Source organism: Drosophila suzukii, chromosome 3, assembly GCF_043229965.1.
Source record: "Drosophila suzukii chromosome 3, CBGP_Dsuzu_IsoJpt1.0, whole genome shotgun sequence".
Lineage (NCBI taxonomy): Eukaryota > Metazoa > Arthropoda > Insecta > Diptera > Drosophilidae > Drosophila > Drosophila suzukii.
The window spans coordinates 70,819,120-70,843,885 of NC_092082.1; the positions used below are offsets into that span (position 1 = coordinate 70,819,120).

Sequence of the window (24,766 nt, forward strand, 5' to 3'; positions counted from 1 at the left end):
TGTATAAAAATGTGCCAGCTAGGCATTCTTTTCCGCCACTTTCCCCGCCATCTTGTGCGCTCACACGGAAAAGCAGACAAAATGTATCTGTGACAGCGCAGCAGCAGCCAGCAGAAATCCAGGATAACCGAGCGAAGCGAGCGAAGGACGACAAACGAATATTTATTACAGGTGTTTGCCTTTGACTGACAGAAGGCGCAATCTGGCACAGGAGCTTAGTTTTCGGGGCCAGTCTCCAAACTGCGGAATACTCAGCTTCCAGATTTTAAAATCCATCCTGCTCCTTTGTTCGATTGTGCCGGCAAATTGATTTGGCATCGTCAGGTGGTGGAGTATCTTTTATCTGGCCAGACGAGGGAAATTTTTCCAAATCCGATTTGGTGGTAAAAATGAAATGCGATGCACACCCAGCCGGAATTCCTGTTAAATTCCCTATAACCAGAATGCAGAATGTAGCAGGGCTAAAAATAACAAACAGAAGTCTGTTTTTCTTGCTTTTCGGGGAAAAAAAAGGTTTAAAGAGCGGAATTGCAGTTCTTAGGCATTTCAGCTGCACTGACAGGACATTCGCGACAATGGAAAAAGGACACAATCAGCGCGTTAAAGTGGATTCACCTGGTTAGCTATGCAAATCTTGAAAGTATATTTATTTTCCCCAGTAGCTGAGTTTTAAAGTTAGATAGGATAAAGATGAGTAGCTAAATTGCACCAAAAAGGATATCATCATGATGAAGGCGGTCATTTTGGTCACAAGCCCCGAGGCTTAATGAAAGGAAATCGGGGCTGTTCATGTGCTCGTGATGTGTAATTAATTTTCGGCAACATCTGTTTATCCTAATTAGAGGCGATACACACATGCCTGGCAAAGGGGGCGTGACCCGAGGCGTTCTCTTTTCATTTATCATTATTACTGGGCTAGACCAAGGGCCCAAAGGTCAGTGAGAGATAAAAGTTGGTATGTGAGTCGATTAAACGGGCAGGAATCAAGTGAATAATGGCCGCAACAGCTCTTGCATGGCAAATGCCCACCCATCCACTCATCCATCTCTTCCCCTTTTTTTTCTAACCAACTCCATAATGAGTTGGCAATCGGGTATTGGCCATTGGCGGAATTGTTAGCCGAAAAACTTGTCTAAAAAATCGTAAAAAATGAACGCCGAACGCAATCAACGCTTTGCAGCTGTAATGGTAAATTGGGCAAATTGAAGTCGGGCAACTTTGTCATAAAATGAAATTGCTAGAAAAATCAACGATTGGTATAATCAGAATAGGGCCAAGTCGGTTGCCCCATCAAAACACGAAAAAAAGGGGCAAGTGTGTGTCCTTTTTAGCCAGCCATCCTTTTGACTGCTTCGAATTTGGCAATTTATTATGCGTGCCTTCTTTTATTTGTCTGGCCAAAAGGTTAACAAGCCAGAAAGCGTCGCAAATCAAAGGGAATTTCAACTGGCTGCAGGCGCATGCAGATTAAGGGAATCAAGAGCTTATAATTAATCAGATCTCCCTGGGTTCTTTTTTCCTTGTAAGAAAAACTCGCATGCGATTTTTGCCCCAAAAAGCGACTGTTGCGCGTTCTTGGGAAAATTCTTCTCTTTTTCTACTGAGCGGTGTTTCACATCCCACCGTTCCCCGTTCTAACTCCACTGTCTCGCGTTCCATTCCAATCGTTCCGGGCCCGAGTACTGTGGGCCAACAGTTGGCGTTGGAAATTCAGTTCGTTTTGAAAATTCTGCCGCGTCGGTTGTGCCAAACTGGCTAACGGTTCGCACGAACGGAGAAAAACTGGCTAACGGTTCTTGCCGACGGCACATAACGGTAGATAACAGTGCTGTGTGGGTGTGCTTGTGTGTCTGTGTGCGAATTGCCGAAGAGCCGAGTGCTACTGATCGCAAAAAACAGCTGTTTCCGCCATTTTGTGTTATCAGTTATCGTTGATCACTCAATCGAAAAGGATATTAGCTTTTGTGTAATATTTTCACGATTAACCATGATTGATAACCCCACAAAAAACTAAAGCTCGAGGCAGCTACGTGCTTTCTGGTCAGAAAACAAAAAAAAAAAAACAAAATACTAAAATTCGCAAAAAGCGCAACGAGTGAGTGAGTGCATTCATTATGAATTCGCGAGTGTGAGACGAGTGTGAATGTGTCTTATGTGATTTTATGGGGTTTTGGCTAATCAAATCGCTGGCTTTCGTTCCGTTTTGTAATTTCCCTCATTAGCAAACAATTTTCCCTACTGTCACCCAAAGCAAACTCAAAGCATTGACAAAGTGTAATTTTCATAATTGTCCCGCTGTCACAGTGCACAAATGCACTTATGCAAAAATAAACATTTCTGTTTATAGATGCCCCGCACATGATGTCAGCCCGCAGATCCGAATTGCATTTCTTTCGCTGTTTTTGTTTGAGCAATGACAGCAAATAATCGTTTTGCCATAAATTGCCAAACGCAATGTTGCCAATCTATGCAATTAACAAATAAAGCATATTTCAATCAAATTCTAGCGCAAACAAACTATTAAAACCCCGGCCTAGTAACGCCCAATCGAAAAGATCAACAAAAAAAAACACTGAGAAAATCTAGAACTGAAAATGCAAATGCAAAACTTTAAAAACCCAATGCTGAGTATGGAGATTTTAGGCAAAATGCGTGCAATTATTCAACGCATGACAACCAATTAATTGGCGAAAGAGAGCGCGAGCAAACACAACCCGCGGCAACAAGTCTCGAGAGCAGACCCCCAGAAAATAAATAGCAATCTGGGGAGCCGGTTAACGTCTCAACTCGAAAAAACCCAAGTGCATCGGAAAAACAACAACTAACGGAGCGGCACTTGACCGCTTTTCCAAGCGATTCGGCGACGGCCGATCAGCTAATCCCGCCCAGAAAACTCCGCTCACCATCGCCATCGACATCGCGATGATTTATGCAGGTGAGATGCTCGACTTTAAAGCACTTTTCGCAATTAGAAACAGACTAGTTTTCAGTATTTTTTATACTATATATAGTTTCTTGGGATGAAACTTGAATATAACAAACAACAAAATTAAATAATAAACCATTAGGCAATAAAAATATAATTTTCCTATTCATATCTTAAGTCATAAACTGTTAAATTGTGCACTATAAAAGCAAGGTATTTTTCTTATATAGGAAATCCCAATTCTGTATTTCCTAAAAAATACTTTATTTAACTTATTCAAAAATTATATTACTTTTAATAAAAGTTTTTATGATACTTGTTTTCCATGCACTATAAAAACAAAGTGCTTGCCATAATATAATAAACTTATTTTAATAATATTCATTTAATGCTTTAAATTTTTTTTAAATTTTCAAACTATTTAGATCAAATAGCAATTTAAGAATAATTTATTTATTTAGATATGTTAAAAAGAGTGTATTATCAGTTGTATTTTAAAGCATTCCTTGAGTCTGCTTTGCCCAAATTGTAGATCGCCTTTAGCAGAAAGCCCGAAGCTATGGATCTGGGCATTGAGAAAAGCATTAGTGCCAAATGGAACGGGCTATAAATCCATAGACTCAGTTAATTGCAAACCCATATCAACATCCACATCCACATCCACATCCAAATCCACATCCACATCCACGAAGGCGACGACGCAATTAGCCGGAGGGGAAGGGGTCAAGGGGCACGGGGAAGGCGCGTGGCATTCAAATTACTAAGCAAAACGGAAAAATTCGTCAAGTGTTTTGTGCATTTTGCGGGTTTTTTTTCGGTTCACACAGAGCTTAGCACGTGCCCGTCGTCCGCCTTCGGTTACAGATTTTGTTTATTCACTTTCGGTAGCCTAATTAACTAAATTGGTTGGCTTGTTGACAATAGAACCCGAAGTGGGACAGTCCCAGCACTTGGCCAGAGTTCTGCCGGCCATCTTCCATCTTTCCACCAAGTTCTCCTGGCGGCGAGTGTGAAGCTTAGCAGACACAAAGGCCGGTTGACAGGTGAAATGGGGGCAGACAATGGAAGTTGTTGTGACAGGGCCACAATGGACCCACCGACTGGACCAATAATGCGGACAGACAGACTGAGAGACGGGTTGCCAGCCGAACGGAAAGTGTAGCAATAAATTAGGTTTTTTAAATGTATCCTCATTTATTTCAACTTAAAGTGTGAAACGCCAGGCAGCCCAGGTTTTATTTAGTGACACTCAAACAGACATTCCCCGTATGCGACTAAAGTCACGACTCTCTGACATTAATTACCCCGGGTACCCAAAACCGAAGCTTTTCCGATAATGTGGCTGAATGGAAGTGTTCCGATTCTTAAATACTCTTAAAAAAATATAGTTTATTCTACAAGGTTTAAAATATATATAAATATTATTTTGAACATGTCGAAATAATATTATACAGAACTCTACTAGCAAAGGTCTATCTTTCTTACAACAAAATATTATTTGTTTATACATCTACGTATATTTTAAAAGTTGTTTATATCTTAGAAGTCTAAACTTTCTTTGTGAGAGTATTGTTTTAAATTTGTATTTTATTATACAATAATTTACATACATCTTTGAAATGAAGATAATGTATTGAACTATAAAATGTTAGTGCTAAGATTTTGAAAACAAAGGCTAGAAATATTACTTAATTCCTTGGATTAACTTAAGTAACTCCACTTTAAAGTGAGTTATGTTAGATTTATTTTCTACAAAAAATGTTTTATATTTCTTGGATGGACTAAATCTACTCTAATTTTTAATGGACTTATGTTACATTTTTTTTCTGCGAACTGACATTACGTTTTGACCAATGTCCCTAAAGCCAACTTTGGCCATCTTCACGCCTGGCCAGTCCCCGTTAACTAGTTACTAGGAAAAGCGAACTCCGAGTGGCAACCAAGCTGGTCCAAACATAATTCTGCGTTATGTGCAGCCCTCTGTGAAGGCATTCAAATTGCTTCCTTGTCCAGCTAAAAACAACAATGGCAACCTACGTGCATAAGCCACCGAAACCTGAGATTCTTTAGCCCCGTCGAACACAAAAGAGCGTCAGCATAGAATTGTGCAACCAGCGGAGCAAATGACTTGCCACTCGGGCCGAGGGTTAAACTTTACAACAAAGGGGGGCAGGGAAGGGAAAATGCAGGGGGGAAAGCCCACACGTACTTGGAAATAAAACAAACCAAACCAGTTGAAATATATTAATGGGGCGGGCATGAAATTGTTTTAGGTGTTCGCCTGCCACGCTGTGTGTGTTGGCATTAAACTTGGCATTAAATAACAATAACCCGGCAATAAAACGGGGGGGACAAATGGGCAGGAGGAACCCTTTCACTTTCAATCCGCCACTCGCTCTTTATTTTTTTTGTTTTTGTTTGTGATCCCCTTTTCGTGCCACTTTGCAGCTTTATTGCGAGTTTCTCACCTTGCGACCTGCCGCTTGGCACACGCGTCGTATGCGCAATTCGCAATTCGGCTCATGTAAGAGCAGACAGGCGACAAGAAAACAAAGGCAAGCACACGACATTGCGTATGCGGCGTGTGGGCCGGGAATCTGCCAAAAAAAAGAAGAACGAAAAGTATCTGGCACGGAAAGTATCTGCTTAATGTATTTAACACTCAGCGAGCACTTTTTATGATGTGAAGCCCCCAGAGTTTTTCGGCTTCTTCGGGCGATGATTGTGTTTTCTGTTGACTGAAAGGTGGCAGGGAATCAAATTTCCCCGGGCCAGATCTCGTAAAAAGTTTTGATTGACACGCAGTGGCCTGCAAATTAACAGCTCATTGCAATGCAGCCACAAAGTGGAGGTCAAATGAAGCATGAAGAGCCAATGGCCAATGGCCAAGAGCAACTGGAACGGAAATGAGTTCACTGCTCGTGGCGGGCTTAGCTCTTGAAAAATCACCTAATTCATTTAAATAAGCAAGCAGGAGTCGGCCAAGTCCATTTGCCGAAAAGGACGTCGCTTCTGGGAAGTCTCAAGGCTTGGCTTTTATCTGCAAAAATTGGAGGAGGTCGTCGTCGTCGAGTCGACAAACTAATTTAAAAATCCACTTGCTAAGCGTTTCCCACCTCCGAGATTCGAGCTTCGAGCTTCGAGTTCCATGGTCCATCGACCGGAGAGGCCACTCTCTGGGGCCTGGGCTATTTATTTTTTCATTCCCTGCCTTTTATGATGATTTTGCACTGCGTGGCAATAGTAGAGCAAACATTTTAGCCCCCAAGTGTTTAAATATAAAGCGGAAATGAGCTTTACTCCCAGGTTCTTGGTCCTAGGGCTCTTTTTCTTGCTTTTTCTGTTTTTTTTTTGCTTTTCACTCGAAACGTGCCAAATGAACTGAGGACCGACCCGCAAAGAACTTTCACAAGCACAAGAACTCAACCGAGTGTCTATGGAAATGCTAATTAATGACTGCAACTTTCTTCGCCAGACACTTTTGAATTAATTGCACACCTCCATAAGCCCAGTCAGTCCAATTCCCCATCCGAGAATCGTGCCATGTTTGGCTTTCCAACGCCCAGCCAGAAATACTATAGATAAAGTGTCATTTGCGATTGCATCGTATGCAAAATAAAATATATTTCTGTGTTTGCTGGGAAAAGCAATTTATGGATTTGATTTCAATTGTTTTGTCATCTCGATTGGCAGCCCGAATTGGCAACAACTCATAGTTTGGCAGCTAGCTATCTGTTCGATGTCACAGCCAGATGATATGATCTGCTCATCCAGAATCCGATTGTTCGCTGCTCGATTAGTCAGCCCCGAACTTTAACCCCGCTCCTCAATCTAGAATCAAATCGAATCAAATCGAATGAATTGAAAACCCAATTGGTTTCCTGGGTGTGTGGCTATGTAATTAATCTAATTTGCAACTTGGCTACGGGGCAACATTTGGCTTTTGTGTTTGGCATTACGTGCGTGTTGACAAAAGTCAATGCCAATCCCAATCAATGGACTCCTGCAGCTGTTCATGCATTCAGTACGTTTGGCATTCATTAGTTAATTGATGAAGCGTGGCCAAATGTGGAAATCTTCGGGCTTGCGAACCCATTCATGCGACTTTTTCAACCGTTTTTTACTGCAACCGAGCTCGGGCCTTACCATGAAAATTCTTTTATGACAGCATAAAATCCAAACACAAATTATTTCGCACATAAAAAAGCAAAGCTGCGCGAAACGAAAATACAAATGTTTAGAAACGAGCGACGAACATAATACGACATAGACAGTCAGAAGCCGGCATAAAAGGAAAAGTTCTGAGCCCCCTTATATGTATAGTACATATATATGTATATGGTTTTGCACTATATAGTATAGCTATATGGCTATATGGCAGGACGATTCCAGCGAGAGTGTGTGCAAACAGAGGACCAAAGTGCCCAAAGCGTTTTCACAGTCAATTTTGTATGTAAAGGCAAAGACAAGACAACGCCTGACATGTGTGTTTTTTTGGGATGGTAAAGTCGGGGAAAGAATGGTATGGGGTAAAAAGGGGTTCGGCTTAGTGTGAATTTTTATATTTCGTTGTGCATGGCACATAAAATCTTTTGTCAGACGAGCTGTACATGTGGGTGGGCTTGTGTACATTTGGAACGGCAATGAGCATGAAAGCCATTAACTACTTACACACGAATGTGCAGAATTTTAAACCATCTCTGGGCTACTACAATCTTTAAAAAGGATTTCTTCAAAGCGATTGAGAAAAAGAAACCTGTTTGGAAAGAGGCAATAAAAAAGGAATTTATTTTAATATTATCATAAAAAATTGAAATTAAATGTATTGAAATTTGTAAGTAATGTATAGCATTCAAAGTATAATAATTTAAGATATATAAAGTTTTTTTGGTAAATGTTTCGTTATTGTAAATATTAGAAAATCAGAATCCGGCTTAAAATAATTAAAAATTGTTCTCCTAGTTACAAAGTACTTACATATAAAATAGTTAGAGTTACCATGGATTTAAATCCAGAAAATGAACTGAATTTATAAGCTAATAGCTCAACATAAGGTTTTTTTCACCTAGGTAACCTTAAAATAATAAATCAAACTCCCCTAAAAGGTATCTTCGTTTCCCCAAACTGGTTCATTATTTTTGACAGTACAAAAATAAGTGCGTATAAATAAAATACTTCGCTTTATTAACAATAATCCTATTTAGCAAATACAAACTTTGCATAAAGTAAGCAAGTGGGGGGAGAAAAGTACACTCCCCCCAGTACAGATGTTGGCTGTTGTTTTGCCCACTTTCACCTTAACACGGGAACAATGAATGGCTACAATGGGGCAAAAACAAACAAACACGTTCACAAATGAATGCGGACCAAAAGGAAACGCGAGGCGAAGGCAAATGTAATGACACTTAAGTGGCCCTGAATCTCAATCTCTTTGCAGTCGAGTGATTTCGCCTTGTCGCAGTTGGCAACACAGCGCACTTGGTCGACCCGTCGATGACGTATGTGGATGTAGATGTGGTTCCTGTTTGCCACAGCTCTTTATGCTCTATCTGTTTACTTTACGACCATCTAGGGCATCATTATCGAGCTGAACAATCGGAACCACTTGAAACCTTCATTGCCATGCTAATACTAAGGTCTGGTCATATTAAATTCATATTTAATGAGTCTTTATGTGATTTATTCGGGGTGCTAGACGTTCCTGGAACTACGGCTTTGAAATTCATTGGATTCCTTTGTGTTTGCTTAAGCTAATGAGATTGTGTTGTTTCTTTCATTCTTTCCGGGAATCCTCTTCACTTAAGCCTTAACCCACAAGCATTAAATTAACCCTTTCGTGTGTATTTGCTTTGGGGCCACTGGGTCTTTTTTAGACGTATTCGGCAGGCAACTAATTAGTTTGCCAGGCCAGTGAATTGTGCATGCAACGCACAGTTTTACCCCTAATTCCTCAGAAGTCACTCGTCGTTTTCCGGGATAAGCATATAAGGATATATAAGGATAAAAGGATAAAAGTGCCTGCACATGACATGGCAGGGTGCACATTGCCAACTCAAAGCCGGTGAGTTGATTTAATTTAGCGAACACGAGCATAAATGAGATCAGTGCATGACGGGCTCATAGTGAATAATGCCATAATGGCGCACAAAGAGCCTGTTAAATTTGCATACATTTTCGCCATTTAATCCCACGGCTTTCGGGCCAGGATGAGGAGTTGCTTTAAAGTGAATCACTGTTCACGTGCCGGACGGCCATAAGGCCAATATGAATATATTTATTAATAGGTGTCGTCCACTCTGGTTGGCACACCCAGTGCCAAATGAATAGAAGCGAATGCTGAGTGTCATTAAAGACAAATTATGGTTATTAGCGGACTTTTGCCGAAAGGACTTTGGCCAGGCCCTGACAATGATTTGACCTTCTTGGCCGAAAACGCGCCGAAAATTTAAATGACGCATTCGGCCCTTTATATTCGTATCCAACTGCTTGACCAGAATGATTTGGGATATTTTCGGGGAACGTGGTCTTATTAAAATACAACCATTAAATATGCGCGAAGGCACCAGGGACTCTACAACTCGGTCGCACCCATGACTTATTCAATGTTTACAATGTCCACGGGCCTGCCGGTTCAATTGGGCCAAGTTTGGCTCAGTTTTGGTTGAGACACCATGGTCAAGGGACACGCTCAAGTTATTAAACATTGATTACCTATCGATTTTATCCTTGTTTTTGTTATTTTCCCACTCGGATTTCCTTCGTGGACGGTCATTTGAAAGGAAAAAGTAAGGTAAAAGACGGCAGCAAATGCAAATTACCTGTGAAAATGCAATTTCTCATCTTTTCACAGTTGTGGCAACGCAGTTTGACATTTAATTTTCGGAACCAAGAGCGAAGAAGAAAAGGCCATCTGGAAATTCCCCTGTCAAGCTGACAGCGTGTGAAATGGGAGAAATGGAATAAATTCAGGGCGTGAAAGTGGAATACAAACTCTGTGAAATGGACAAATTAATCAGGGCGAGGTAGTATTATCAAGTAGGCAATGCTTTAAGGATTACCAAAGTTTAAAACTGCAGAAGAAGTTGGAAAGGCCCACTCAATCAAAATTGAGTTACTTGTCAGTTTTTGTTGAGCAACTTACTTGTTTATTTATTTGCGCATAACTTTTCAGTGGAATGCAAGGCTTGAAAAGTTTCACGGCTTCTTCACAGTCACTGGCAAAAGTTTCCTGCCAGGCAATTAGTAAATTCTGATAGCTTTTGTCAGTCTCTGCTGGATGCCCAAGGAAACCGATTGGATTTATTGATTGTCATCTAAGTGGCTTCCAGAACTCTACACAAAAACCAGTAAAAACCCCCTGCCCGCAAGCGATTTAAACTAACTGCTGATTTAAACTCTAGAAACGTGACATTTTCACAGAAAATCTACTACATAAAGACATAGTTCGAAATTGCTCTTGATAACTTTCTAAGCTCACACTAACGAACTGACAGGCTGCCAACAAATTCATGGTGTTGACTTGTTGAACGATAAATTGCGTATACGCCGTGTGACTGATAAAAAATACTTGTATACTTTTTATTGCAGCCATTTCTTGCATTTCATGTGGAATATTCAGCAGGACTCGCAAATAATTGACATCAGAGTGTTGGCTGTTGCACACATGTTTGATATGTAAACCGCGGGTCGTGCAAACAATAGTGTCAACATACGATATTGCACCCCACGATTTGAGGACTATTAGAGGCACATATTGACATAGGTATCCCCCCCCTCCAAACCCCGGAACAAGGTGGTTCTGGATGGAGACAGCCTGCGGGTGCCGGGGCCCACGAGACGCACGGGAATCCACTGGAGCAAACTTGGTATCGGACTCGGTATCGGTACCGCCATCATCAGCCGCTTTGGCCACCGGTTGCCATTCACAACCGCAGCTTCAACAACGGCAGCCACATCAACAACATGGCCATAAAGCAACAGCACCCAGCGAGCTGTAATTCATGGTTACAACTACCCAACAAACTGCTGATATTGGTGAGTAAACGAACCCCAGAGGAGGCTAAATCGGCAAGGCATCTATTTTTGGCCCTCAAGGAAGCTGGCTCTAAATGCGATTCCCCTCAAGTTCTGCTTTAAATTGCTGTGGGGTATTTTTGATTCTCAATAAAAGGATTAAGCATTTAAGCTTTTTAAAGTATCCAATAGCTATTGGCAAATTAAGTGTCTTGCTCTCTGTGGGCGCAGAGTAAAGTACTTTAATTTCCTTTCAAAAAGTATTTAATGTTTTTTTTACCAAATGCACTCAAATCTATAACTACTTATTATACCCGTTACTCGTAGAGTAAAAGGGTATACTAGATTCGTCGGAAAGTATGTAACAGGCAGAAGGAAGCGTTTCCGACCCCATAAAGTATATATATTCTTGATCAGGATCACTAGCCGAGTCGATCTAGCCATGTCCGTCTGTCCGTCTGTCCGTCTGTCTGTCCGGATGAACGCTGAGATCTCGGAAACTATGAGAGCTAGGCTATTGAGATTTGGCGTGCAGATTCCTGAGCTTCTTACGCAGCGCAAGTTTGTTTCAGTAGACTGCCACGCCCACTCTAACGCCCACAAACCGCCCAAAACTGTGGCTCCTACAGTTTTGATGCTAGAATAAAAATTTTTACGGAAATGTAATGTTCTCATCAATACCTATCGATTGACCTAAAAAAGTTTGCCACGCCCACTTTAACGCCCATAAACCGCGAAAACCTGTGACGCCCACAATTTTTATGCTAGATAAAAAATTTTAACTGAAATGTATTGGTCTCGTCGATACCTATCGATTGATCCAAAAAAAAATTTGCCACGCCCACTCTAACGCCCATAACGCTTAAATCTGTATACCGCCGGTAGGTGGCGCATTTTAATCTTGCTTTGCTGCTTGCATATCTCCATTTAGCTGAGTAACGGGTATCTGATAGTCGAGGTAGTCGACTATAGCGTTCCTCCTTGTTTTTCCTATAGGATTTTTGAGGAAGAAATAGAAAAAGGAAGGTGAATTATAAACGCACCTTCTATTGGCAAAGATAAGTCTCAGAGAAACATAATGATGGTATAAAATAATAATAATAATAGCCAAATCAATGCGTACAGCTAAAATACCGACTGTTTTGAGCAGCTAACAACCTATACTAACTATTCCCATCACTTTTTGGGAAATTAATTTTTTAACCAATTTTCGCATTTTTTTCAGGGTGGTACCATGTTTTTTCGCGAAAAATGGCAAAAATAAAATATTTCTAGGTTTGAATGCCAATGGATAGGAATTTAAATGACGAGCTCAACGAGGTATGACATTCCTTATTCGGACCTTTTTTTTGCATTTTGCCAGCCAAAACACTAATTTTTTTTGGGGAAAATGGGGTTTTAAGTTATTGTCAAAAATACGTTTTTTTTTGGAGTTTTTCAGTCGTAATTTAGCCAAATCAAGGCGTACAGCTAAAAGACCGACTGTTTTGAGCAGCTGACAACCTATGCTAACTATTCCCATCACTTTTTAAGAAATTAATTTTTTGACCAATTCTTGCATTTTTTTTAGGGGTGGTATCATGATTTTTTGCGAAAAATGGCAAAAATAAACATATTTCTAGGTTTGAATGCCAATGGATAGGAATTTAAATGACGAGCTCAACGAGGTATGACATTCCTTATTCGGACCTTTTTTTGCATTTTGCCAGCCAAAACACTAATTTTTTTTTTGGCGGAAAATAGGGTTTTAAGTTATTGTCAAAAATACGCTTTTTTTTGCAGTTTTTAAGACGTAGTTTAGCCAAATCAAGGCGTACAGCTAAAATACCGACTGTTTTGAGCAGCTAACAACCTATGCTAACTATTCCCATCACTTTTTGGGAAATTAATTTTTTGACCAATTTTCGCATTTTTTTCAGGGTGGTATCATGTTTTTTCGCGAAAAATGGCCAAAGTAAAATATTTCCAGGTTTGAATGCCAATGGACAGGAATTTAAATGACGGGCTCAACGAGGTATGACATTCCTTATTCGGACCTTTTTTGCATTTTGCCAGCCAAAACACTAATTTTTTTTTGGGGAAAATAGGGTTTTAAGTTATTTTAAAAAAACCTCTTTTTTTGCAGCTTTTCAGTCGTAGTTTAGCCAAATCAAGGCGTACAGCTAAAAGACCGACTGTTTTGAGCAGCTGACAACCTATGTTTACTATTCCCATAACTTTTTGCGAAAGTAATTTTTTGACCAATTTTCGCATTTTTTCAAGGGTGGTATCATATTTTTTTGCGAAAAATGGCCAAAGTAAAATATTTCCAGGTTTGAATGCCAATGGATAGGAATTTAAATGACGAGCTCAACGAGGTATGACATTCCTTACTGTGAGCTTTATTTGCAGAATGCCAGTCAAAACACTGAGTTCTTATGGCGGAAAAATTGGATTTAGATTTTAGTCAAAAATACGGTTTTTTTTTGCAGTTTTTCAGTTGTAGCTTAGCCAAATCAAGGCGTACAGCCAAAAGACCGGCTGTTTTGAGCAGCTTACAACCTATGCTAACTACTCCAATAATACTCTAATAAAGAGTGCGAATTCTCTTTTGTGGCTTATCAGTAAGAGTAGCTTAAGAACCCTACTCATACAGTTCTTTCTTATCACGAGTAAAAACCTAATAATAAAAGATAATTGGTGTTTTCGGAATCTTTCTATCTTTATCCTTTAAGAAATATTTAAATAACCAAGGTCTACCCTTAAGTGTTGTTAATTTCTATTGATTTATTTCAAATGTTTTTCGGACCAATTATTCTTAAAGTTGTGTTAAAGAATCATTTCATTTTAGGAAAAGCTTAAATGGTAATATTAATATAAACTTCTCTAATTGAAAAACTATTTAAAATGAAATAGAAGACTGTGATAGTCAAGTGAGTTCCAATTAAGCTCCCTTTTTAAGAACCGTGGAGCAGCACGATTTCTATTTTTAAACCCCATGATAGTTTCACTTTCTAGGCTAGAACTCGCATTCCTTCTTGTATCTTGATTTCTCTGACAACTTACACAAACAGCAATCAATCAAACAATTTGCTTGCGACTCTATTTACCCTAAGGACTTGTAAGGAATGGAATGCATGTCGCGCACAATTAGTCAAGCTGGTTCTAGAACTTGTGCTATGCGTTAAAAATTTAGTTGGCAACATTTCCTGTTATTATTTCCGTTGCGCCGTTGCTCCGTTTGCCTTTGTGGCAAAGTGGCACGCACGTCCTGCCACGCCCCCACAGCTCCTCATCAGGGGAAAAGGAGTAGGTGTATGTACTATATGTAAGTTCCTTAGAGGGAAACAGTTGATAGTTGTAGGCACGTCCTAGTTGTGTGGCCATAGCTGTGTGTTGTTGCTGCAGCAGCTGTCAGTTGCACATTTCGCCAACGGCGCTGGTGAATTTGTCCTTTCCGTCCTGCCACACCCCCCCCCGCTTTACGACGCCCCCGCCCACACACCCATGTCCACGTGAATGTTGCAATCAACTCTGACACGATGATGTGTGTGCGCTCGACATTGATTATCTTGTAGTTGTCTGTTTGCCTAGCTGCCGCTGCTGCAACTACCATTCGCCAAATGAGCGGCAATAAATCCAATGAATATATGTATCCCAAAGACGGGACACTTTTATGTGTCTCCGCCAGATAATCGTAAAGCTGTGTATCCCCACGCACACACGTTCGCTCGTAAAATGGCGGGAAAAGTGGAAAACGCATGGGGGATCTGCTAATGGTGCCCAACTACTTAACATTATCCGTCCAGGCAAGCCATTAATTAAATTTTAATTACTTCAAGTAATTTTCATAATAAATCAGCTTTTCTGTTTCTGAAAACACCATCAGCAAAGGGGGCAGAGGCAGCTTCTCGACAAGACCACTCCAGATATCACTGGAGAAGTTTGCAAATCTCGGCTTACGGACAAAGCCAGCGAACACATCGAGAGGCTTTCGCCTGTCATTTGCATTTGATTTTCAACTAAGTATTCGCATACTGAGGGATTTTTCAGCCTGCACTCAGAAAAAAGCAAGTAGTTGTTTGAGCTAAGCAATTTCACTATCAAAACTCCGCCAAGCATAGAAAAACCTGATCTTGAGAACAAAATACAGCATACAATACATAAAATACTCGATATCGGTTAGATTTTAGAAACTTTTGGTCTACAATCAAGAATGATTTAGTCTTAAATCTAGTATATTTGATGCGCCTAATATACTGAGCACTTAGAGAATCAGACGTTGGGAATTTTTAGAGAGCAAGTTGCTCTCAATCTAAGACCTTTCCAGTGCGAACGTTCTACAAATGTTAGGCATGTTACTGTTCTCAAATCATGACTGTTTGTACTTGATTCTAGCGTGGTGTCATTTTCTGAGTGTAGAATAGATTTTTCCTCCTCCCCCCAGGATAGTTTCGAATGTTAAAGTTCGGCCTGGCTGGCTTTATTTGATCTAAAAGTGGGGGACTTGTGCTTCACCAGAATCCTCTATGTTTTGGGAGCCATTCGCGCGCAATTATCAGAATTAAATTAAAAGTTTTTTGCTGAGAACTGTCGTCGGGCAATTGCAGTTGGCAGAAATCAGCAGGCCGCAAAATTGTTTTATCTGCGTGGGGGTAAAAGCCTTTGCGGCTGTGTGTAATGGCTCGCTTTCCGGTTATGTGGCCACTGGAAATTGTTGCAAATTTCGCGTTTTAATTCAACTCATTTAGCGACCAAAGCTACGCGTCCGGCTAATTGGTGGCAACTTGATTTTACGCCACAAATGTTGCGGCATTGTCAGTAAAAGTTTTTTAATTTTTCGGAAGGGGTCACTCATGCTGATGCACTTATTGTTTCGTCCAATTCAGGCAAAAAGTAATTTCGTTTAAAATTTAATTTATCATATTTCAAAATAATTTATTCTTTGCCAACTAACCAACCAGAGAATTCTACGAATATCTATTTAAATATAATTCTCGGAATAAGGGTGGGTAAAATCAGATCCTGGAATTGCCATTCGGCTTTATCTTAATCAACTTGTTGCAATGCCCCTGGCACTTTGCAATTTATTTCCCTGCTAACTTTTCAGAAATCTGATTTGCCGCAATTTCTCCTGTGGTTTCACTTTCTTTGCTCGTGCTTTTAATTTCCTCTCTAGCTGTGCCACACAAATTGCATTCGGGTTTCCCATCCCATTTGGGGGAAAAGTGCAGGGCTTTCATAAAACTTCACCTCCATTCCGGTTCATTGTGAGTGTAATTTAATATTTATTTTGCGATAATGGAATTTTATGCTTAATTTGTATGCACAAGAACTGTCAGCAAAACTGTCTCTATTGTTTTTCAGTAAATGTGCATTAAAAATTCCTTGTTGGGAAATCACTGACTTTTATTAAAGCTAGGTCAATAAGGGAAAAACAATTTTGTTACATACGGGATTTAGACTTTATTGAAAAAGTAAATATTCATATGTATTCATTGTTTGTAACAAAAATGAAAGCTAAAAGGATCAATTAAATTACGATTTGTAAAGACTTTGAAATGCCAAATTGTTTTGCTTATACAAAAAAAAGTTTTCAGTAAGATTTATTGTGTGCTTTAAAGTGAGTCACTCGTAGAATATGAATGTGTAACAGTAATTTGTATCTTAACAATTATTTATGATTCACGGAAAATGTATTCACAACTTTTTTACGCCTTTTGACATTATAATTTCGTCTTAGGAACTCTGCTAACTTTTTAATGCTGCGGTAATTAAATTAAATTTGCCTCAAAGCGCCACCCCTGAGCTCCTACTCAGTTAAAATTTTGCTCTTTATGGCATCGTCAACTAGGCGTATGCGTAATGGAACAAAAAGGCAGTGTTGCATCGTCAAAATGAAGCTTATGGTACTCATTAAATATATATATATATGGATTCTGTGTTAAATTACGATGAAATATTTAATAAATCAACAAGCTCGTCAAAAGTCTAAATTTTCAACCTGCTGCCGTTTGTTATTCAATTTTCACATCCACTCATTTTCCAAGGGTATTGGCCAAAAAGGGAATGCGTATACGCCGCGTGTGTTGCGTGGGTGAAAAAGCTTTTACAACTCGGTTTAAATGCCAATTATTTATTACACTCGGCAATTTAATGTTGGCGAATTTCGGCGTGCAACTCAATTTGGGCATTTCTCCTTATTAGCTGCCACAAAGCAAATTTCGGCATGCAAATTTTGTGCGCCAAGAAAATGCCATCAACTTGCTTCGAATTTCGGCAGGGAGGGCAGGGGCAGGCTTTCCTGCCACGGCCCTGGGCAAAAATGCTTTTAAACTTTACAACTGGCAACAATTTTCGCCAAGCTTTACTTTGGCCTTTGCATTTTGTTTGTCATGCGAGTAATTTATGCGGGACTCGTACACGCACTTCTTTAGCCACCCCGATTGGCATTATTGCGAAATATCCGTTGGCTACTGCCAAATGTTGGGCATACTTTGATTAACCCCAGGTCGCTCTCTAAAGGTTGCTTTCGTAACAACCTGTATTACCTTGAACTTAACCCTTAAGCAATGATTTGCCCCGTGTAATTTACAAATCGATATGATATTGTTTGGTTGATTGGCAACTTTGGGGCTAACAGGTTCCCATGGCTCTGGACTTTTGTTATGGGCACTTGTGCCTTTTTCTCCCTAGGATCTCTCTTCTTTATTATTAAAAGCACCTTAAGGAAATATTAAACTGACCAAAAACAGGTGTTCTTAAGCACATTGCCAACTGGCCCTGGGGGCAACTTGCCAAAAGTTCACACAATTTGTAGCCAGGTTTCTTAGTCTTGGAGTAGATGTATATTTTAATCGATTTGTTGCGTGCTGTGAATATTTTATACCCAGCAATTACCCCCAAAAATCGACCCAGGGGATGTAGGTTTGGTGACTCGCTATTTCCCCAAATTTTTGGTGCGTGTCGAGCCATTAAAGTCAAATATAATTTCAAATATTGATTAGCACCCAAATCGTGCGCGAATGTGAGTTCGCTTTATGTCATTTGATTGCTTGTTTAGCTGATTTAGTAGTTTATCGGTTATTATGTCCAACCATATCAGCCATTTGAATGAACATCTCTTCATTCAGTCCCTCAATAATGGAATTGTGCTGTCATTGCCGATTCGCATGCCAATTCATTGATAGATTTTACCCGAGAAACACAACCATACACACAACCAGACACACATTATAAACGACCGCAATTAATTACGGCAATTAAATTGCAATGTGCAACTGCAGCTGAATACCAAGTGAGCAAGAAATGTATGGCTTCTCCCTCGTCCATTCAGAAATTCCCAACGCGGTATTATGTACACGCAAGTATTTAATTTTCAATTATTCGGGCAGGTCAGCAGCGGATAAGACTTGAAGGTTGGGCTTATGTTGTCTTACAAAACAATTAAGCAAATACGCCGATGGCGTTGTGGTATATCCTCCTTTATATTTCGGTCCACCCAGCACATCCTTCCCCTCTTTTTGTTCACTTCTGCCTCTAATTGCCCTATTTTTGTATAAATGGTTTGAGGCGATTTCTCTTTTCAGCGAGTCTTTTTACTCATTAAAGGCTAACTGAAAACTTGCTTCAATTTAATAAATATTAATGGGTAATCAGCCATAAAATAATTTCATTTTCTATTTTAGGGCCCATTTATAGAAAACTGTGGTTTCCAATTATTAAAAAGCTGTCTTCACCTTTTGCATTGTTCCCAAAAATAGAGTACTGCCTGTCTGACCCCCCTGCTCGTTTTTATTTCCTGTTTTAACGACCACTTCATTCATTTCCAGCCTATTTATAGGCCAGCCTTTTTATAAATTAATTAGGCACGCGAGGCCAGGCTGTGGCAGCAATTAGGCGAATGGGTAGTCTAATGTTTTTTTGCTAAAAGTTCCTCCTTTCTGTCCATTGCAGGTGGTGAACACAGATACACACCCATCTCAAAAGTACCGCCATGAATGAGACAGAGTGCGACGATCTCATCAAATCTGTGAAATGGACGGAACCAGCCAATCTGATCTCCCTGGCCGTACTCGAGTTTATCAACGTTCTGGTCATCGGTGGCAACTGCCTTGTGATTGCCGCCGTCTTCTGTTCGAATAAGTTGCGCAGCGTGACGAACTTCTTTATCGTTAACCTGGCCGTGGCCGACCTTCTGGTGGGTCTGGCGGTGCTACCCTTCTCGGCCACCTGGGAGGTCTTCAAGGTGAGTTCTAATCCTCAGCATTTAATTGGATTTTGAAAAAGGGTTTTAAGACATTTAAGTTAATTTTTAAAAATTCAATTACCTCTGAATTTTAAATTCCTAAGGCACTTTGCAGTCATCCGTTTTAAATTCAGTACTTGCTTAAATTTATTAAAGTGATATATTATAATAACCGCTATTTAAGAATGACCCTATTTATTAATAAAATATATTATGATTTTTTTAAAGTCGAATAAATATCAGTTTTCTTTAATTATAATTTAAATATTAAATTACTTAACAATTTATTTGTAATGATGGAGATATAGTCGATTAAATTTTTTATTCCATAATATTCCAAATTGGAGTTCTTAGTACTATAGCATTCTTCCTACCTTTTATTCCCTTCATCAGGTTTGGATTTTCGGCGATCTCTGGTGCCGCATTTGGCTGGCCGTCGATGTCTGGATGTGCACGGCATCGATCCTGAATCTGTGTGCCATATCCCTGGACCGCTATGTGGCGGTCACGCGACCCGTCACCTACCCAAGCATCATGTCCACGAAGAAGGCCAAGTCCTTAATCGCCGGCATTTGGGTACTATCATTTTTTATTTGCTTTCCGCCGCTAGTCGGCTGGAAGGATCAAAAGGTGAGTTCGCCCAGCAACTGACCCACAAGTGACCCGATGCGATAAATTAACAAGGGGAAGCGCGGTTTGTCTCTGCCAAGGGCTGAAACCAAAAAGGGGCCGACAAAATTGAAAGTCGGTAAACTGTTTTTAGCACGCTCAAGCCCTATAAAGAACAAAAAAGCCAAGCGACAGCCGAAAGTTGTTTTTCGGAGCCCCGAAACTGAGGGCCATTCTGTCATTGACACCATTTTGGGGCTGGCAGCAGTGGTTGCTCAACCACAACGACAATGGCACCGACACTTGCTCGTGCCAAAGACTGCAATCCGGCTCATTTGTGCCAAAATTACCGTAAAACAAGACACGAGTTTCGTCCCTTTTTTGGGGAAAGGGCGGTGTGCCTTTTCTAATTTCGCCACCCTCTATGATGCTTCCGTCTTTCGCATTATTCTTACGCAATGGCACTGATAATGATGTGTTACACACGCCACAACAACGATGCCAACAAGCCGAGAGTACAATTTATGGGCACCCCTGTCAGTGGGTAATCAGATCTGGCTTTTGGCCCAGCGACTGTTAATGGCCCTTCACACAGAAAAAAACAGTTCTCAAAACCGTTCCCAAAACAGTACCCAAATCAGTTCTCAAAACAATTCACAAAGCTGTTGCTCTCATTTCAAAAGAGTCCTCTCGATACCAAAAGTGAACCAAGATCAATTTTCAAGCTCGAAATAAGCTCATATTAAAAAACAAATTTTAGAACATTTTGCTCTTGATTTCAAGAACATTTATTCTTGAACAAGTGAGAAGAAAATTTCTCAACTCAGGACTACTTTTGTTTCGAAACACCAACTTAAGTCTACTTTTACATACATTTAAAGACTGCTTCATGAGATGAAATCAAAGCTTAGAATACTTTGTCTTGATTTCAAGAACGATTCCTCTCGACCAAACTTGATCTTAGGCTTTTTCGGTTCTCAAATTTTTTTATGGTGTGCCTTTTAAGCCAACCCCACTAGTTATGTTTGCCCAGGCTGACATCGATCGCCCCAAGGTGGCGATGATATGATGGCTTCGTCCGAGCAGCACACGAAAATGTATCCTTCGAAGGACACTCATCCCTGCGCATTCCACTCGACTCAATTCAATTCGATTCAATTCGATTCAGAACTGCAGCGGCTGAGTGCAATTGAATGGGCCACGTTTGAATGGATGGCATTCAGCCTGCCGACATATCGAAACCCGGTTAGCGAGTCGAGGCTGTTGGCATCGATTATTATTACGTCGCTCCACAGGCTCGACTGCAGGAAGCCGTGGAGTGGGCCACATGGCCAAACATGTTCTCACATCCTGCTGGCGGCATTTATTTCGCCGGGCTGTTGTTGGCTTTTTGTTAACGCCACCTTTTGGCACGAGTAATATTTATGCGCAACACGTCGGCGAATATCTCTGGCAATATAACCCGCTTTAAGTTGCATTTTTATTGGCTTCTTAGCGCGACGAGTGAAGAGGGTGCCAGGACGAGGTTGGAATTTTAATGGGGTCCTCCGAATATCAAGTGTCATCTCATGATTCCATATCTCCCATCTCGCATCTCCATTCCAGGCGGTCATACAGCCGACCTATCCAAAGGGAAACCATACGCTTTACTACACCACCACGATGTCAAGCTCGGAGGATGGTCAACTAGGCTTAGATAGCATTAAGGAACAGGATGAGGCCTCGGTGCCTCCGCCGCATATGGGCAATGGCAACGCGTACAATCCCTACGATCCTGACTTCGCCCCCATCGATGGATCCGCGGAGATACGGATTGCCGCCATGGGCTCGACCAGTACGAGTAGTAGTACAACCAGCAGGTCTACGACGACGGAAACGGAAATGGATCTCGATCTGCTGAACTCACCGCCGCAGAACAGACCCCAGACCATTTCCGGCAGCTGTCCTTGGAAGTGCGAGCTGACCAACGATCGGGGCTATGTTTTGTATTCCGCCCTGGGCTCCTTCTATATACCCATGTTCGTGATGCTCTTCTTCTATTGGCGCATCTATAGGGCCGCCGTCAGAACCACCCGAGCCATCAATCAGGGCTTCAAGACCACCAAGGGTAAGTCGAATCCGTAGCTAACTGGCCAAAACAACCACAACCACCAGCTCATTTGGACACGATTTGTTTGATCCTTGTCACCTTGTCACAATTTGTCCTAACGTGTGCGTAGCTAACAGTTTGGTTTTGATACTCATCTCTCTCTCTCTATATATATATATATATAAATATTTGTTCGATTTACCAAATAAGTAACGTAATCACGTAGCTAGTTCATTTTATTCAAGCTTTAATATCGATTGCTAAACAGTTTCAAATCTCTCAACGTGTAGTCAATAGTGTGACGTCCCGTTTGTCCCGTTTTATTTTGGTTACCTTGCCGATAGAAAAGTGTACAGACTTACACCCAGCATTCCAGACACCCCCCACGAAACCACCCACTACTACTCGACCTTGCCTCCCGAAAAAAAGCATAAATTGTCGGAGAAGTAAATAACAACTTGGTGCTCAGCAAACACGAGGAACTGTATAAATCGAAACGATGGCGGCATTGAAACAAAAAATAGACAACTAAATTTACATTCATAAATAACTACTCGCACACATCCACACATGTATACATACAATTATTGTCGGCATTTTGTTTTTGTGTTTTGCACATAAAAAAAAAACATGATAAATAACCTGGAAATGAGTAAATCTATAAATATACATATATGCATATACACTTAGTGAAAGCCCAGGCATTACAAAGTTAACCCCTTACAACCAACTGAAAATAGAGCTCTGATTTTTATAAAAGCGAGCAGAATGAATATAAAATACCACTAAAAAAAAACTCTGTAAAATACGGATTAAATTAAAGTCCTTGTAATTTAAATCCCCTTAACATGATTTAAATGAATGTCATTATAACTTAGCACCGAGAAGTCCAAACTCATAAATATTAATTAGCGTTTTAGTGTACCCATCTAAGTGAACATATAGAGGCGTGTGATTAACAAACGCTCCAAATTAAGAATGTGAATAACCTGTCATGAACCCGAATCGTTCCCAACTGGATTTTCCAATTTTAGAATTACCAATCGTCCTTGACAAGATATAATTCATCCCCTAAGACCCGGAATCAAAATCCCGCACATGTCCCAGTTCATTTTAAATTATCACAGTATTATATCAATCACATGCTCAAAGGAGAAGTCACGCATCATAATTAGTATTATATTCCGTTGGCATGGGCAAAAGCAAAAAATCGATGAATGCTGAGGGAGCACATCAAACAAATCGGCTTAGATAAAAAAGGAGGCCGGGATTAAATGAGAGCTGGATTCAGCCATTAGAGGCAGACATGAAAGCGACCCATCGACTAAGACAAAAAAAAAAGTAATATGACTTCCCTGTTCGGTTCTGTTTGCTGTCTGTGCGAATCTGTATTTTCATAGGTTTTGTCATTTTAGGCCTGACTGGAGACTGAGACCTCCAGAGGCCCCGTTGTGCTGGCGATAATCCCCGGGAAGAAAAGACGTTTGAAGTCGCTGAAGCCAACATTAAACTGGCATTGTATGTTTATTTTAATACTCGTATATGTGGCACATTACTCGGCCACGGCCACAGCGCACTTTCTTCCGCGTGATCAGCTCATTAAGCACACTTCTGGGACATATATCTATATATCCTATATCCAGCACGCATTCGCTGATAATCTGCAGTAACTATGGCAACCCACTGACCGACTGACTCTGGCCGGAAAATCAATAGCCAGGCTATTCCAGTGTGCCAGTGCAAATCGATGTTCCTGCTAATATATGAGCCCCACAAATCCTGCTGGCTCTGGGATGTATGCTACGAAAATTGCATTTTAAAAGTGATTGCATACTTTGGGGCACCGACTGCCGCCATATTGGAGTTAAGTTAAGTCGATTTGAGGAAGGGGGAAAGTGTAGAGTGGAAAGTGAGGAAAAGGGAAGTACCAGGGCATTTGGGGGCCAGCAGTTGTTATTGTTTTTCTACTGTCGTGTCGTTAGTTGGCGCCATTTCGAGCACAAAGCTCAGATTTGCCAGCAGCTCACACAAACAGACACCCAACCGCCCACTCTCTCACCCACACAGGCGAGAATCAGTGTGTGGCAGCCTTGAAATATGCTTTGTCTCCTCGCACACACACACACACACACTCGCAGACAACTAAAGAGAACTGTTTACCAACACACCCACACGAAGGGGCAGCTCGTTATAGTTTTCCAAAGCCACAGCGGTGTTCAAAATAATAGTGTCCAAGAAAATAAATAGCAGAGATTAAAATTTTTTTTTTATAATTCCTTTTAAAATTTGTTGTTTATATTATTCTTTTTGCTTGTTTGGTAATTTTTATTTTTTTAATTTTTTTTATGTTTTCAACTCACAGTATTATTTTAAAAATATCTCTTTATTCAATTTTTCATTTAATGAGCAGAGAAAAATACAATATTCTTAATGTAGATGTTTTTTTTTTTGCCTTAAAGGAAATCAATCTTTAATTTTCTTTAAATACTGGTTAGTACTACCAAAGTACCTCTGGTAATATTTTGGAAATCTTTTATATATAGTATATAAATAATCGTTTTTATACCTGTAAAAACTATTTATGATTTGATTTTACTTAAACACTTGAAATAATATTCAGACGTATTTTTCGGTTGACCAACAGATTGTGCAAGAACTTTATTTCTTTGGGGAATATAAATTTATATGATTTTTTCTTAATTTTCCCTGTGATATTATTTTGCTCACTGGTTGTATTGAACACTCCATAATTTTGTCCCATATTATTATTTTGAACACCGTCCATATATATGGGCCACTTGCCTGTGCGTGCAAAAAGCTGAAATCGCTCCGTGACACAATGCGGATGGTTCTGATGCTTTTTGCCAGGGTTTTCTTTACTTTTTTGGGGGTTCATACATAG

At 40.3% G+C, this 24,766-nt stretch overlaps 1 protein-coding gene across 2 annotated transcripts in view; it reads left to right on the forward strand.

Annotated features, from left to right (window-relative positions):
- Positions 1 to 1,700: 1,700 nt before the first annotated feature.
- Oamb (Octopamine receptor in mushroom bodies) overlaps positions 1,701 to 24,766 on the forward strand; it is a 30,514-nt gene continuing 7,448 nt past the window's right edge. The window contains exons 1-6 of one of the 2 annotated variants that reach the window (XM_065865742.2): positions 1,701 to 1,815; positions 2,508 to 2,935; positions 10,514 to 10,960; positions 18,875 to 19,166; positions 19,560 to 19,796; positions 21,381 to 21,882. In XM_065865742.2, coding sequence (XP_065721814.2) covers positions 18,915 to 19,166; positions 19,560 to 19,796; positions 21,381 to 21,882 — 991 coding nt within the window. In that variant the 5' untranslated portion in view covers positions 1,701 to 1,815; positions 2,508 to 2,935; positions 10,514 to 10,960; positions 18,875 to 18,914. The remainder of the gene's footprint in view (positions 1,816 to 2,507; positions 2,936 to 10,513; positions 10,961 to 18,874; positions 19,167 to 19,559; positions 19,797 to 21,380; positions 21,883 to 24,766) is intronic. The other variant, XM_065865743.2, reaches the window with a different exon arrangement.